General features: G+C 30.8%; 1 protein-coding gene across 3 annotated transcripts in view; it reads left to right on the top strand.

Annotated features, from left to right (window-relative positions):
- LOC142320890 (tudor and KH domain-containing protein homolog) overlaps positions 1–18,026 on the top strand; it is a 55,681-nt gene that overhangs the window by 18,200 nt on the left and 19,455 nt on the right. For all 3 annotated transcript variants that reach the window (XM_075358877.1, XM_075358881.1, XM_075358888.1), the window contains one exon: positions 17,544–17,728. In XM_075358877.1, the coding sequence (XP_075214992.1) occupies positions 17,544–17,728 (185 nt within the window). The remainder of the gene's footprint in view (positions 1–17,543; positions 17,729–18,026) is intronic.

The raw sequence follows: 18,026 nt of genomic DNA on the forward strand, positions 1-18,026 counted from the left end.
TCTTTACTGTCATGATGAAATTGAAATTTATTACTCCCTCATTATATTAATAATTTAATATAATATTTATTATTATTTATAATTCCTTCTTTTAAAAATTTTATCTGCAATTGTATTATCTGGCAGGCCTCTGCAGTTAGTTCTTATTATTCCCCATGCCAATAAATTTTCAGCTTTAATTTTTCCATCAGAACTAAAATAATTAACAAAACAGATAACCCTTTTGTACTAAAACAATTTTTTGTGAGCTTCAAAGTAACTTGTTTCTTCAGTCACAAGTTTTCAAACTCTGGTTCTAATTAATTCTTCATCCTTGTCTTGATATTTACTCAAATTCATAATATTCCCTTTATATTCACTATTAAAAAAAATAGTTACACAAATTAAAATTTAAAAAGGAAAATATTAACACTGTATCTAACACGGTTAGTTTAACACAGATTTTAATAAATAAATTGTTAATATCTATTGATAAATCCAAAACCTAATCATTATATTTTAACATTCTGTATAGGAGAATGTTTGTATGGATAAAGTGACAAATAAAGAGGTGTTGCAGTAAACTGATGAAAAAAGAAGCACTTGGAGAAATATAGCTAGCTAAAAGAATAGGTAGACTTATAGGCCACATCTTAAGGCATCCTGGAATAGTTGTTTTGCTATTGAAGGGAGGTAGATGGGAAAAATTGTACAGGCAGGCAACGTTTGGAATATGTAAAACAAATCATTACAGATGTAGAGGGTATACTGAAATGAAATAACTGGCTCTAGATAGGGAATCTTTAAAACTGCATCAAACCAGTCAAATGACTAAAGGCCAAAAAAAAACTACATTATGCTGTGTAATAATGAGTATAAGAAGTCCCATTAGTATTTTAGAGATATCTGTGGATCCCCATTATATTTACAGTAGAAGTCATTTATAACAAGGTCGTTTGTAATGAGAATCTGGCTGTAAAAAGCAAAAATAAAAAATTAGTTGGTTTCCTATAATATTAATCTATAAAGTTTATTTGAATGAGCCAGTAACGGAGTTGGAAATCTGTTATAACGAGCAAATTATTTTCTTTGGATAATAAATTTGTTTCCTTGTAATTAAAAACATGGATGATTTTAAAATACAAGTACAGAAATTAAATAATAATTAAGCAGTTGCTTTTGTCAGGTCTTTGTTGGTCATTAGTACTGTATGTTTGTAATATTGAATGTTATAATGATGTTCAATTAAGACTAGGTGGACAATGATGTCTTGTAATAAGTGAAAGTGGATCATAAGAAACATCCCAGATGCTTTGGTTAGCTATGTACAGTTTTGTACTGGCTATTTCTGGATTCTGGGAAATTCCATTCCTTCACTATTGTGAAGTTTATACAGTTAGTATGGTGATCAGAAATATGAGAGTAATTTTACAATTTAGTTTAGATAGTCTATTCTTAAATGAGTTTGTTAAATTTTTGATGCAGAAGTTATGTTGAGCATTAAAGAAAAAGTCTTTGTATTTGGAACAAATTAAAAGTTATTGAGGAATTAGAAAATGGACCCTCTAACTTTGACATAAAACTCATAGGCTTTCTACTTCCACTGTCTAAATGATTTGGAAGAATCATGATAAGTTAATGATAGCTTTTGAAAAAAATCAGTCTCAGGTAAAGAAGATATGACTGTGCAAAAATGATTTGGACAAATTTCTTATTACGCAATTAAAAATGAAGAGGAGTGAAAACATTTCTATAAGTGAACTTATTTTGAAAATGCAAGCAGAAAATTTGCCACCAGCTAGGATACAAGGAGTTTTTTTTTATGGAGATGGTTAGCTGAATGATTTAAAAACAGACATCAAATCGTTTTTGCAAAAATTAGTGGTGACTAGTTAACTCTGACGTTAGCATTTGGTGAAAAATGAGCACTAATAAAATGGGGTTATGAATGGGAAGACATACTTAATGCTGTACATTCTGAAATACTATGAAATTACCTTATTTTGTAAATTAACTCAAGAGAAAATATTTAAATGTTTTCAAAAACATTTAAATGTTTGAGCAAAATGTATTGGTGGAATGCATTCAGAAGTAAGGCTTACTGTTGTTTGCGTTTGAATATGACTGAAACTAAAAAAAGTAAACTGTTAATCTGGAAAATTCAGACACTCCTTTGTTTTAAGAATGTCAAAAAAATTCCGGTTAAGTGCTTAGTCAATAAAAAGGTGTGGATGACTTCTACAATTTTTGAAGTTGAAATTTATAATTGGGATTGCAAACTGAGAAAAAGAAAAAGAGAAAAATTTTACTGCTAATTGATAAATGTCAAACACACAGGTTACTGGATAACCTCACTAACATAAAAATTGTATTTTTGCCTCCAAACACTACTGCAAAGCTACCAGGGTGAATCAAATTTAAACAGTAATTTTTCTATTCAGTGCAGCAAGCAATTGTGAGCTGCATGGCGGAATGAGGAGTTAATTTTGGTGTATTAGAGAGGGGGAACCAGTTTGGTTAGCTTAGCTCCTCTGCTCTGTTCTGTCATCAAGACGGAACCTCTGAGCAAGAGGTTCCATCATCTGTTGCACAACGTATAATCATAAAGTTTTTTACTAATGAAGGCGTTAACCCACAGAAATTTTAACTTGTTTAAAGGTACAGTTGTCAGCTGTGAAGCTGACAACATCCATGTTGTTCAAGTGCTTGTCGAAGGTTCACTGTTGAAGAAATCATGTCAGAAGTGGGTAACAACAGTGGGAGTACTTAATCCATTATCACTGATCATCTTAGCTTTAGAAAAATTAGTGCTCAATGAGTTCTGAAGTTGAAAAAATCAAAAACAGGTCAGGTTGGAGATCTGTAAGAGACTTCTGAATCGATTTTGGCTAGATGGGGATGATTTTTTGAGGTACATGGTCACATGTGATGAGGCATGGGTCCATCACCCGGAGTAAAAAATGGCGAGTAAGGAGTGGCGAAGGAAGGGTGAGGGCTGCTCAGTGAAGGCCAAAATCTGTCTTGTCAGTTGGAAAAGTTCTTGCAGTGATTTTTTTTTTTTTAATCCTGGGGAGTTTTACACATTGATTTTCTCCACAATCAACAAACTGTGAATGCGGCTTACTATTGCCAGCTACTACAGTCAACAAAAGCTGACTTTAGAAACAAAGGATGGGGTATGCCCAACAGAGATGTCATCCTTCTCCATGACAATATCAGGCTGCACATTGTGATTTTGACAAGGAATAAATTGGATAAAATGCACTGGGAAACCCTCGACCATCCTTTCTACAGTCCAGATTTGGCCCCCTATGACTATTTTTTGTTTGTGCCCTTGAATAAATTGCTTGGAGGGGAATGATTTGAAAACAATGAAGACGTTGGGGAGTGCTTGTTGGAGTGCAATTGTTTGACAACTCTTCCTCAGATTTTTTATGAACAAGGAATATTCAAGCTTATAAATCATTAGCAAAAGTGTGTAAACCGTGCAAGAGACTACGTAGAGAAGTGATGAAGATATGAATGGTGTATATTATTGATCAGTAAATTTATTAAAAAAAATTACTGTTTATATTAGATTCATCCTCATACAACCGATGGATCAAGGCATTATCCACTCTTCAGATATTTACTGGTATAATAATTACTTGAGTGTTCAGAAGAAAAAAAGAATTTATCCCAAATATTTTGGATGCTATCAGATTAATTAACAGCAGATTGGATAATATATCTTCAACAACAATTTAAAAAAATTGAATTGAAAAATAATGAATTTTTTGTTTAAAAAAGCCCAGTCTGTTACAGTTATAACTAAGAAAGATTACAAGCCAGAAGTTGAACTAACAGGACCATTGATTCCAAAAGTATTTTTAATGGATATAATATGGATGATTAATGCTTGTTAATGATGATGTGTTAATAACCGAAAATCCAGCAGATGAAGAACAATTGATGAAGTGAAACAGGAAAATCAGCAAAAGCAAAAATGAAAATGACTCTATGACTGAGAATCCAGTAATTTCCTTCTGTACAATTCAAGACATTTTAGAATTGCTTACAAAATTTGTTGAAACAAATAATGTCTTGATGAGTTTATAAAACAATAAGAAGCCAGTAACTATAGACAAATTTTAAGTTATGATGAAAAATGTAGCATTTTATTGCATGTACTAATCATTCTTTTTGTGTATTTAAGTATAGTATTTAAGTATAGTTATTATTAATGTATAAATTACACAAGTTACAGTGTTTTACTTCGAAAATAACTTCCCACCAATTTTAGGTAAGTTTATAATTTTTTATGCATGTACATACAATGTATGTATATCTTACAGTTTTATGCGATATAATTTTAATTTTTATTTAAGTTCAGGTAAATTTCTTATAAAACGTATTCTTTAATGTTGAGTATATATTTAGTTAGTATTAGGGAAAATTTTTTTCTGGTATGAAGAGGCTCATTTGTTAATAATGAGTATCCAGGTATAATGAACACATACTGTCAATCCCTTGTATCTCATTATAATCGATTTTCACTGATATTAAATTTTCAAAAAGCTGGATTTGTGAGTTCCAGCAGGCCATAAAGGGTAAAAGGAGATTTTTTATGTAGAAAAATGACCTAAGGTTCCTTTTGGTTTACGATGTAATTTTGTCAGTCAGTTGTAACTTGACAAAACCTGATGAATATGTCTTCTAATTTTTCAACACAAGATAACTCTCATGATATAAGATCACATGATCTTGGAAGCCTATTGTGATCACTTTGTACAAAATCAGCCACCTATAATTGAGTTGACATTAAAAATTAGATTCTGTAATTATTTAACTGCATGCTAGATGACTAACCAAATAAATTATTTGTAGTGCATCCTTTTTTTAACATTATTATTTAGGATATGAGAGGCTGAAATTGTTCACTTTTCTTACATGAAAAAATGTGCCACCTTTTGTGTGGCAAATTTGGATATAACTGTTTTTATAATTTATTCAAAATGTAATTTTGACTAGTAACAGTAGAAAATACAATTAAAAATTTTAGAATGTTAAATTTCATATACAAAGCAGAAAAATATATTTTTTTAACTTACTGTAAGTTATTTTGTTAGAGAAGAAAAAAGTTATCTTAGTGCAACCACTGCACATTATGGTCATGGAATGCTAGATGGGTGGGATTAAGATTGAGTCTATGGTGTTAGATAAGAATGCCTGCGCCCACACGCACATACGCATTCCATCGGAACACTCAGTACACATTGGTGATGGATGGCAACAGGCACATTATTGTTTGTTATTTTTCACAAAATTTTTTTGCATATTTTATTTATTCCTTTTAAAATGTTTTTTTATTAAATTCTCAGTTTTATTTTTCAGAAAGGAAAAAATAGGATAAGTGATTGGATAGATTATAAATGATGATACTGTATATTTTGTTTTTTAATAATCCATTTTTCATAGTTATCAGCATTCATGTCATCATGGTAATCACCTTGTTTTTGACCCAATTTCAATATTAAAAGAGCATTAGGGACTTCTTCAGTTTCACCTCTGCGCGCCCCATTATCAATCTCTCTCCTTTTTTTTTAATATAGGTTTCTTGTAACCAAGAACACAGTCATCGGTCCGATTAAAACTTTTTGTGTGAGTTAAGTAAATGTAAGAATCATCAGAAAAAATAATTACTCAGTAACATTGTCTCTGTACCTGTATAAATTTTGCAGATAGTTTACACGTTTTAAATGAATGTTTTGTTTTTCCAATAACTTTTTCGCACTATGTGAACTAATGCCACATAAACCATAAACACAAGCTTTTGTTTTTTAACGTAACGTATCGGGATTTTCTTTGAAATTTTTTTGTACACGTTCATTGTAATGTATTTAGTATGAATTCTTATAGCCACTCCCACAATCTACAATTTGATCTTGGTTGAGGCATTACATACCATAATTCTATACACTATAATTCTAACTGAAAATACACCAACTGTGGAAGTAGTATTGAAAATATATATGTATATTTTACACTGTGAAAGGAGTTTTGATAAATACTGCTTTAACAAAAGGTAATTTATTTTATTACAACCAAGCAAGGCACTAAACAGGATTGGACTAGACAGGAATGCTATCGATGGTCGCCTTCCCCCTCCACAAACACACAAGTTGTTCTGTTGTGTATTATTGTATTTACACTAAGACAACTTTGATGCCCTCTACATGCTTTTAAGTCTTGTTAAAAAATGGTTTATTTTTACAATTCTGATAATATTTTTTTAATTAATAATAAAAGAAAAGAAGTTTATTGTGTGTGAAATAGAAGCTTTATATCAGTATTACTAAAACACAGATGTAAAATATAGATGTACCACATGTAATGCAGGATTTAAATTTACAAAATGGATCTCTACGTATGAGTTAATTGGCAAAGTTGTGATATACTTTGAAAAAGTAAACACTCCAATTAAATATGGAAAATAATACCCACAAACGTCTTCCACTTCTCATATGACAAGTGTAATCTTTCAACAAATTCTGCAATCACATTTTCGTAGACTTATGGCTTAATTGGTAACATGTTTGATTTCTTCTTTAAGTTCAGGAATAGTTTGTATGCATTTGTTGTAAACCTTTTACTTTACAAATCCCCAGAGATAAAAGTCTGATTGTATGATCTTGGAAGCCAGTTGTGATCACTTTGTACAAAATGAGCCACTTATGAAATTTGTGCTGTAACAACTCAATGGTTTTGCGTGTTGTATGTCTTGTGGTTCCATCCTCTGGAGGAACATCTCATCAACATCAAAACCAAAGTTCAAAAGTTCTTTCATCACAAAAGAATCCACAAAATTCTTTGATCATCTCGCAGTAACATACACCATCAGCATATAACACTCTCCATATTTATAATATGTTTTCACCATAGTTATGCATTCCTGCATCATGAATTTCTCCAACACAACTAACTCACTACTAACCGGAATGCAATTACTATGTGTGCTTCAGAGAGTGTTGCTAACCCAATGGGAAAAAATTGTGTGCAGTTTAAATCCTGTGTTAATTTTGAGACACTCTTTACACTAAGTTTGATAAAAAATTAATGTAAAATTTTTTATTTCCCAGGCTGTATAAGTCCTATCGTCACAATTTTTTTTTTGTGTTGTGGTATACTTGTCCCTAACATGTTTAGATTTTAGCCATATTGGATGTTTAGTTTATTGTTCTATGTTAAAAAGGTTACACGTGTTTTGGTGTGGTTGGTGATTTTTAACTTGTGGAAAAAATGGAACAAAAAATTGGCATTCAATTTTGCTTTAAGAATGGAATAAAGTGCAACAACATATTGGAAATGATGAATATTGCTTTTGGCAATTTTTCTTGAATAAAACAAGCATTTACAAGTGGTACAAAGTTTCCAAGGGGACTGGTATGATGTTGAAGATGATAAGTGCCTTGGATGTCCCAGCACATCTACAGCCAATGATAACATCGAAAATGATTATGGACAGTCGCCGATTTGCTATTACAGAGTCAATAAGGATTAATACCTGGAAGTTCTACAGCATTTGCATGAAGCAATCTGAGGAGAACAATCGATGTGGCAAAACAATCGATGGCAATTGCACCACAATAATGCATCTGCTCACTTCACTGATTGTTCGTGAATTTTTGGCCAAAAACAATACTATTTTGATGCCTTAGCCCCCATATTTGCCAGACATGGCCTCCTGTGACTTTTTCCTATTCCCCAAGCTGAAAGGAACCATGAAAGACGATGTTTTGCCAATATTGATGAGATAAAGATAGAATTTCTGAAGCAGCTAAACAAACGCCATATTAGAAATTGCATTCCAGAGCTGCTTTAAAGATTGGAAAAAGCACTGGCACAATGTATTACATCTGGAAAGAGTAATTTGAAGGTGACAATATCAGTATTGAGGAATGTTTAAAGATTTTTTGAAAAAAACTAAAATTTTCTAATTCTTTTTTATCAAACCTCACGTTTATTTAAAACAAAATTCAGTAATTAATATATTTTTTCCTATACAACAATATTAGAAAGTTTAAGATAAAAAAAAATAATAATTATGTTAATAAAAAGAAAATAAGTAACAATAATTTAGAAGGATATATTGTTAAAAACAAGGGATGAACAAGGGGGAACAAGAAAAATTAAAGACATTTTTACGCTGTTTCTTTTTCTTGATTTTTTTAAAAATTCTTTTACAGATATTAAAATCTATAATTGTCCGATTCTTAATATTTTAAATAGCATATATAAGTTACAAATAACAAAATAGTACTTGCTAGAAGTTAAAATAGCATTATTATATGTTTAATAATTTTTTGATGTTCTCATCAAACTCTTTTGCTTTGGTATTATTGGCAGGTTTTTATAAAAAAAACATAATAATCTTCATTTATAAAAAATGTAAAAAGGCTGAGCACACATATAGTAATATAGTAAAGACAACTACCTGTAGATGACTCATTTTCTCCAAAATTGTTACCTGCCAAAAGTATACAGAAATCATTTTTGCTTCTTCATATCTCTGCCTTCAGTTCATCAATTATATGAATAATAAGCAAACATCTGGGTTCTTTAGAATCCTCTTAATAATAAGTTATACTCAGGAAAGTTTGTTTATTTTTAGGCCATAGAATTTTGACATTTCTGGAAATAATTTGATTTAGAAAGAGACCTCATACTGCAACTTTGATTTTCTGACTATCTGAGGAATTTAATCGCCTGAGTATAGCCCTTTTTTAAAACATTTATTTTAACAGCAGAATTGTTTGAGAAATAGTAAACATAATTTTCATCTTCTCTTTTTTTCCCTAAGTTCTTTATCTTAAATGTCTCCTCATAATCTAAGGAATGTTTAAACTTCTCTTCAAAACCCTTTTCATACTGAAGCCATTTTATATGAAACTGCTTGATTTTGTTTCTATCTTCTCTGAATCGTTATTAATTTATTACTAGTTTATGATTGGCTGTAAGCTTTGTGAAAAAGTTTTCCTCTTATAGTGCAGATAAGCTAGTATCAGTCATGAAATACAATTGCATTTTATTACTTAGCTCGCTCAGCGTGTGCATGATTTGAGCTCGAGCTGTGTGGTCCAGAGCTTGGAAATAGAAATCTATGGTTTGTTATTTTCATGTTGAATACTCTTGAGCATGCTAGAGAAAGCGTAGCAGTAGCATTTACTTTGCATTTATGGCTGTTATATGTACCCAAATCTCTGGAAGTCCCTTTCATCTGCATCAATCTCTTACATTTAAATAATAGATTGAGTAAACTGCTATGTTAGAAGAAAGTGATGTATTTAAGATTTACTGAGAATCAAATCTTATCCTTTTGAAGAACTTCAATTGCAAATTTTCTTACTTTTTTAATCATTTTAATCAAACTGTTATGTTCATTGAATTCCTTTTTTGTATAATTTTTTTTCTCAACTTGATTATGACATTGTGAAATCTTCAACAAATACCAATCACATTTTTGCATGTATCAATTATAGATGATTTAAAATTTTTAAGCAGTTTCTTTAAAACAATCATAAGATACAAAAAGGGAAGGGATTTTACTGATCTTGAACATTTTTAAATGTTTAAGTAGCGTGAAAAGTAATATTTTTGTGTACATTAGAGTGAAGAATAATATGTTTTGGGTGATGAATTCCCTGATGAATGCAACTACTTCATTGTTTTTATCTGCTGGTTCATGTTTATTACATTTAAATGAAACCTTTTGAGGTGACTATTTTAATAACAAGAATGTCAGTTTGGCCTCTTGTAAGTCCGTGGACAATCATAAACATAAGATATATTTACACAAATGAATAGTTTCATTAATTTATCAGTGACTATGAATATCACTTTGTTTTGCCACCTGATTGCCTACTCCTTTCCTCTAAAATTCTTTTCTGATAAAATTTATTTTTTTACGTGACTATTTTCCTTTGAATTGTGAAAAAAATTAGTTTGTTTTTCAGTGGTTAAAAGATCCATTTATTCCTACAACATTTCAACAAAAAAAATTATGCTTTTTTTATTTCTTTCTTGCTGATGTTAGATTTTCATTATTTTTTCATTTATTAACTCCCAGAAGAATTTCCAATCCAGTCGCTCGGTCGATTTCTGGTGAGGCTGATCACTTTGTCCTGGAACTGCAGACTGGAAAATTAATCTGCTTTGCACTACACTCTAAATACAGATTTAATTTAATTAAGAAATATCATTATTAATGTATGATTTTTCTTTATTGAGCCAATTGTCTTATAATGATTAATTTAAAAGGTGGATAAAGTCAGTACATCAAGACACATCAGTCGCTTATTACATTTTAATACTGGCTTTTGCCAACTCAGATAAATTAAACTATTCACATATAAAATATCTATCTACATATTTACTATTCACACAAATAATTTTTTTTTGTGTTGGTCATAGACAGCAGGTGTCAAAACTTGACATTATTATGTAAATGAGACAGTATTTTATAATAATAAAGAATGATAAAAAAAATACATTAACGTTTGCCATTTTACCACAAAAATGTGATTTTGATTTGGGAAACTGTGGTTAAAGATAAAATCTTTTTTTTCTTTTTGAATCTTGTGTCTCATCCTTATTATGCTATGCTGGAATATATTTCTGTTAATCATCAAGATTTCCAGGTAAATAGATTTTCAGAAACCAATGACAGCATATCTGTATCATGTTGATATATTCCATTTGTGTGTTTTTCCTTTTACCATGTGCAACTAAATATCTATCTTCAAACATTTAACACCCTAAAAATCTCATAGCCTGCCATGTTCTGATTTTCAATTACAGGTTGTAACTTGCTCCATAAAATAAGATAAGTAGTTTGTTATGTATAATGAACTTGTTTAGAAGATACAGACTTTAATGTGAGAGAGCCATTCATGCACTATTTCAGCATTTATCTCATTCACTCCGTAAGATCTCTTCATTAATTTTCACAAAGTATTGACAGAAATGTTTGGCTACCAAATATGTTGAAACAAATTACAAAGTTGTTTTTTTTATTTTCTTGAAATTTAAAAAAATGTTAAATCCTTATAACATTAGCTTGATTATAATAATCGTTGCTTAAGTTGTTCAAAATATATTTTATTAAGTTTTTCATCTAAATCTATAATATTTGTATAATCATTTTAGTTTAATAAACGATTAGTAGAGCCTTTCAGTTATTGAAATAAAGCTAAACTGTTTGGTAATATAACCATATTTTTGTGTTGTGTGGGATTTAAGATTTTGTATGCTGAGATGAAACAATATAAATAACGTATTGGTTCACAATAAAAAGTGATGCATTAATTTATTGCCTTACCCCATCTGTTTCTATCTTTCTTATGTTTGTAATTCATTTAAAGCACCTTAGTTGCTTTCTTTTAGATTAATTATTTCCACTATACAGCCAGCTCCTGTGGTGAACAGAGTAAAAATGTCACTTATAGGGCTGAATATCACTTGCATTTCAATGGGCTTAGCATGCTGATGTGCATCTGTATATTTGGGTTAACGAAGAAGGTAATGATTGATGAAACCACTTCACTTCTCCCTTTTCCTAATAACCCTGGGATGTGATACATTTTATTTTTGATAATGGCCATATCATTTTCAGGAGTGATGTGTACTGTCATGTCATGTATAATAAATGTGACTGTGGCACTTAGCACAAATATACAGGATTTACGATAAATTTTCATCGTAATTATTATGAGAACTTTGCTTCTTTTTTATTGTAGTAATGAAAAATTATTTGTTGCATCTGTAGGTTAGCTGGCTAAACAGACTATGAAATAAAAGACAGTAAATATGAGTATAAACTAATCTAATCTAACTTATTGTATATTCATTTTTTTTTTTATTGGTGAAAACCACTATTTAATAATTATAAAACTGTATCCATGAAATGAAATAGAATATTTGTTTGTTCAATTATAATAATAAATTATTAATCAATTTTTGCACTATATATTTGTATTTATATATTGGAAAAGGATAAACTTTTCTATAATTTACATTCTACTCAATAAAAATTAAGGTTTATATTGCATTAAGTTTGTTCTTTTCTGATTATTTTTAAGATTTAAATTTAGTTTAAGAAAACCTGTACAAATTTCAGCAAATAATGAATAAAAATATCAATACCCTATTTTTATAGTAGTGCAATTTCAAAATTCCATGCCTTCATCAATAGATTATATAAAAAATTAGTTTTTAAATATGTTTAAGGATAATTTTATCCGTCTGAAGTTTTATTTTTAATTTCCAACTGTTACTTTCAAAATAACAGAAAATTAAAAAAAAAAGTTACTATTTTGGCTCTTTGAAAAGATATAAATTTTGTTGCATCAAATTATGTAATGGTATAACCTTTGACAATTTATACGTAATTTCAATTTTTGACTTGGTGGAAAAATTTTGATGGAAAGAAGAATTTTTATTAAAATTGCTAGTGATCTATCTTGCTTTTGTATTACCTAAGAGTGCCATTCCTTTTGTTATCCCCAATCAACTTTTTGTGGGGTAGTTAACACTACTTCTTCAATTATGTGTAATTTACCAAAATATTTATATTTATTTGTATCTTGTATGTAGATATATGTAATGTAAACATACATTGCCCATTAATATTTTTCTAATAATTTTTTTATCTATCTTTTATTTATTTTTTAATTGATGGATTTACATACGTACAGGGTGATTCAAAGAAACGGGAAATTAAAAAAATTAAATAACGTTAATGAAAAATTTTTTTTAGAAAATTAATTTTATTTCATGTAATTGTACAAATGTTGCCATTTTAGGATACATACATTTTAGTTTATTTTTTAAAGATGACATTTTCCAGGTGACCTCCTCTTCTACGTAAACTCTCACAAAGTCTCTTCATAAAATTGTTCATGGTTGGCGTAATATCTTGACTGGAATTTCTGCAATTGCTTCTCAGATCTTTGCCTTCAGTTCTTCCGTTGTAGCAGGTCTACTGTGGAACGCTTTGCTTTTAAGGTGACCCCACAAAAAGTAATCGCAAGCTGAGATCAGGCGATCCATCTAATGTCACCATTTCGTGAAATGACATGTTGTCCAAACAATCGGCGTACAGCTGCCATCGATATTCGTGCAGTATGTGACGTTGCTCTGTCTTGTTGAAACCAGGCTGTGTTAAGAATTGGTGGAAATCTCTTTTGTTGTTCCACAACAAAGGTTTCAAGCATGGCTACGTAACGAGCCGACGTCACTGTAATCGCAAGACAGTTGTCATCCTCAAAAAAATAAGGGCCTATAACACCGAAAGATGACATAGCACACCACACAGTCACTTTCTGGCTGTGTAACGGACGCTGGTGTAGCTGGGTAGGATTTTCTTGTGCCCAGTATCTGAAATTTTGCTTGTTAACAAATCCACTGAGGTGGAAATGCGCTTCGCCTGACATCCACAGTTCGTGAACAAACTCTTCGTTATCGTTTATCTTCTGAAGCATTACATTACAGAATTGTGCTCGCATAACTGCATCGTTCGGTTTCAGTTCCTGGACGATCTGCAACTTGTATAGATGGTATTGCAAGTCCTTCACTAACATTCTTCGAACACTTGAACTATGCAATTGTAAAGATGCTGAGAGGCGACGGATTGACCGATGTGGACTTCGTGTGACAGCATCTTGTAAAGCTTGAACATTCTGTGGTGTACGGACGGTTCGCTCACGGCCTGGAGGTTTCTTTTTCATTGCCGAACCAGTTTCCTCAAAATTAGATATCCATGTTTTAATTGCATGTGCTGATGGAACTTGGTCGTGCCGTCCCAGATTAAAATGACAGCAAAATTCTCTACGCGCTCCCTCCACACTGTCATTGTTTTTGTAAAACGCTTTGATAGCAAATGCACGTTTTGCACCACTCCAAGGATCCATGACAACTAAATGGCAGGTTAGGTTAGAGAGGCTGGCGCCACTTATCAAGTGGTATCAATCGCCTACCACACACTACGGCTACCAACACAACTTTCAAAATTTCCCGTTTCTATGAATCACCCTGTATCTTGGTTTAATACTACATAGTGATCCCTTAATACCATTATATTACCATCATATTAATACTTCATAGTTAATCTTCATAGTGATCCCTTTACAACTTAGTATTTTGTTCGGTGTTTTGTCTGTTGTACTTAATGAATTTGAAGTGTATTCCTTTATGGTTGCTTAATTATACTTTTTCTGAGAATATACATATTACATTTATAGTGTAGCATTCTGTTGACCGTGGCTTTTGGGAATAATTAGTCAACATTTTGCTTCACAGTGCTACAACAGAGACAGTAAAGTGGCTACACAGACTTGTACAATGCAAGCACTGAATTCCACACTTATGTAAAGTAACTGTACTCTTTTCTAATAAACAGTGGAAGTTCTCATTTTAATGGAAAATTTATTACCTTCTTTCATTCTATTAATTGAATTGTTTATGTCACCATAGTTTATATTAAAATTCCATTATACCCAAAATTCCTGTCAAAGCAAACAAAATTTCCTATTGTTGCCAAGTTCTAAAATAGCTTTTTTTTTGTAAAATCCACAATATATTGTCATCGACTTTAAAAAAATACTAATGAAGTTTTAATTTTTGTTAAATTAGTAACATAGTTATTATGTAACAGTAGAAATGTATTTATTATTTTTCTAGGATATATACCATCAATATCTACAAAATTAAATTTTGAAAAAATTCCTACTTAATTTTAAATGCATTATTCCACAAATGTTTGTCATATCAATTTTTTTTTATAAAAAAAGGATAGATAAGTTAGCACAAATATGTTAAAGAATATCACAATTGTTTTTCTAAAGCAGTAATTTTGAAAATTATATCAATAATTGTTGCTATTAATTTGTTGGTTATTCAGTCCAAGAGGTAGAAAGAAGATACAATAGGTGCAAGGTACATATTGTTCTATAATTTTTTACTTTACTTAACTTTTAAATATGAGGTGTATTCAGAAAATAACTGAACTTTATTTTTTTATCTTTATTGTTAATCTTACAGATTATTGGTCCTTGTCTCCTTCAAAGTACTCCCCTATTCACACAGTTTTCCTAGTGATGTTTCTACTTCATGAAGCCGCCCTGGATAGCTTCATTTGTAATGGCTTTTAAAGTCCATGATGAAATTGCTTTAATTTCATCAATGTCTCAAAATGACATCCGTTCATCACTGATTTTAATTTTGGAAATAAGAAAAAATTACAAGCAGCCAGGTCTGGCAAGTAGGGAGGCTGAGAGAGGACAGTCATCTGATCTTTTGCACAAAACTGATGAAATGACAAAGCTGAGTGTGCAGGTACATTGTCATGACAAAGGAACCATGACTTGACTCGCCACAAATATGGTCTCTTTTTGTGGATTTTTTTATATGACTGTTGTAAAATGTCTTAATAGTACACACGGTTTACTGTTTCACCTAGAGGTAAGAATTCAGATTCCATTAAAATAAAAAAACAGAGAGCATCACTTTTTGATCGAGACTGACATGCTTTCTTGGGACGTGGAGATCCTTTGCCAATCCATTGTAATGATAGAACTGTAGACTCAATTTTATAGCCATAAACCCAGCTTTTGTGTCTCCCGTTATGATCCTTTGCATGAATGTTTCATCATCATTGGCTTGTTCAAGAAGTTGCCAACAAATGTCCACTCGACGTACTGTTTGGTCATCAAACAAGAAACAAACTTTGCTGCAACTCTATGCACGTTCAATTTTTCAGTCAGAATGTCATGGCATTATCAAGTTGAGATGCTAACCTCTTCTGCAAGTTCTCTGATAGTTAGTCAGCAATTTGCTTGCCCCAGATTGTTGATTTTCTGAATGTGGGTGTCATCAGTTGAAGTTGAAGACATCCTGGTCAAGGATCATTTTCAATTGACTGATGTCCACTTTTAAATCGTGAAAACCATTTGTAACATTGCATATGATCTAGAGCATCATCTCTGTAAACTTGTTTCAGAAGTTGAAATGTTTCTGTGAAAGTTTTCTCCAGTTTCACGCAAAATTTTATATTGTGTCATAGCTTCCAAAAATCCTACATAATAAAAATTGTTACTAATACTTAAATTAATAATAAGATGAAAACTAAACAAGATATTAACAATTCAAGAACATGTGGTTACAGAGGAGGTTATGCGGAACACAGTGCTGACAACCGCACGTCACTAAATATCTCTGTTGGTGCGTAATTAAAACTTTTTGATTATTTTCTGAACAGACCTCATACATCAAAGAATATAACAATTCTTTTTCTACAGCACTAATTTGGATTATTATATCAATAATTGTTTCTATTAATTTGTTGGTCATTCAGTCCTTCAGTCTTCATGTATGGTAATGCCAGAAAAAAACAAAAGCATTTTGTTACAGTGCTTAAAATTTCAAAAGTAATGAATCGTGAAGTTATTTATTTTTAAAAAAGTTTCTGATTCTTACAAGGGCAGGCATTCAACTTACAGCGAAGTTTATTGATGCCCTTTTGCAGGGTAGTAGAAGAGGATTTCTACTTAAAATGCAAAATGACGGCTTCCAACTTGGCTTCATTTTGGAATAAACTTTATTTAAAAATTTTTGAGTTGTTTAAGTATCCTATTTGTATGTATACAGTCACAGCTCTGGCCTACCCAAGTGATTTAAATTGAATCTAATTTTAAAATTGCCATTTTGGATTTAAAATTGGGATTTCTTCCTACTACCCTGCAGAAGGGCATCAGTGAATTTAACTGAAAGCTGACCACCTACCTTAGTTAATATTGACATTGTGGGCCTCAATATGCTAAATGTTTGTCATAGAAATGAAATAGGTTGCATTCCCTTTTATTTTTCTCCTCATCTCAAATTATTTCGTTATAAATGCTTTATTTCTTTTCACTAATATTTTTGTATTTTTACAAAATACAAAAACTCTGGTCTTATTAATAGAGGTCTTATTTTTACAATATACAAAAATACATGATTGGACAGCAGTGTTCAAACATAATTTGTTTTATTGTATACAGTGGAAGTAGTCTTTCTTGCTTTTGAGGTTGTTTCTTTGTTGCAGTAAAACTAAATAAGCTTTTATTTTTTTACTTTGTTTTACATTATGTAAATAGGTTCAAAAATAGTTTATTTTTATCATTTCATGTAAGATGCCTAATTATATTTTTCATACTTCTTTAGAATATAAAAATATTTGTTAATAAGATTGCATGAACATTAATGCGTAGGACATTTTTATATAATAAGTAAGCATTTAAATTATATGCATTATTTGTGAAAAATAAAAACTTTAACATGATCTTACTATAAGCTGCAAGTATTCACAATTTAATGTGTTAAATTTACACATAATGTAAGTTTAAATACAAATTGGTGAACAGTGGGATGACATAGACAGTGTCACAATAAAAGTGGTCCATATGTGTTAGATATAGTGGGTCACAAAGTTTCCAGCAATATTGAAGAAATTTAAAAAAGTCATTGATTTTTTCTTCTTATTTTGTAATTAGATGGTGAACGTAGAATAGTTATCAAAGGAACATCAGAGCAGATTGCTGTTGCAAAATCACTTATTGAAGAAAAAGTTGAAGAAGATGCTGAAGCTCGAAGGAAGTTAGAAATAAGTATTGCTAATCGTTCACCTCGTACAAAACCTAACAAGGGCTTAGATGCAATAGGTTTCAATAGTAAGGATGTAAGTCTGTTACTAATTTGTCTTTTTTTAAATTATAATTGGATTTATGTACTTATATACTTGGAAATTACTACTATTATATAAAGAGAAAGAGAGTTTTTGTTTGTTGAGGATAAACTGGAGGTTCAACGGGGTGCTCTTGTATCTCTGCAAACAATCAATTTTCAAAATTCAAACAGGGTATTAGTTAGGTAGAAGCTAACTTTTGCATGCATCAAGTACACGCTCGATCTAACAGATGACGGTTATTCAGAAATGTTATCTAAAAACGAAAAATTATTTATTAAAATGTGTAAAT

Source organism: Lycorma delicatula, chromosome 1 (genome assembly GCF_047948215.1).
Source record: "Lycorma delicatula isolate Av1 chromosome 1, ASM4794821v1, whole genome shotgun sequence".
Classification (NCBI taxonomy): domain Eukaryota; kingdom Metazoa; phylum Arthropoda; class Insecta; order Hemiptera; family Fulgoridae; genus Lycorma; species Lycorma delicatula.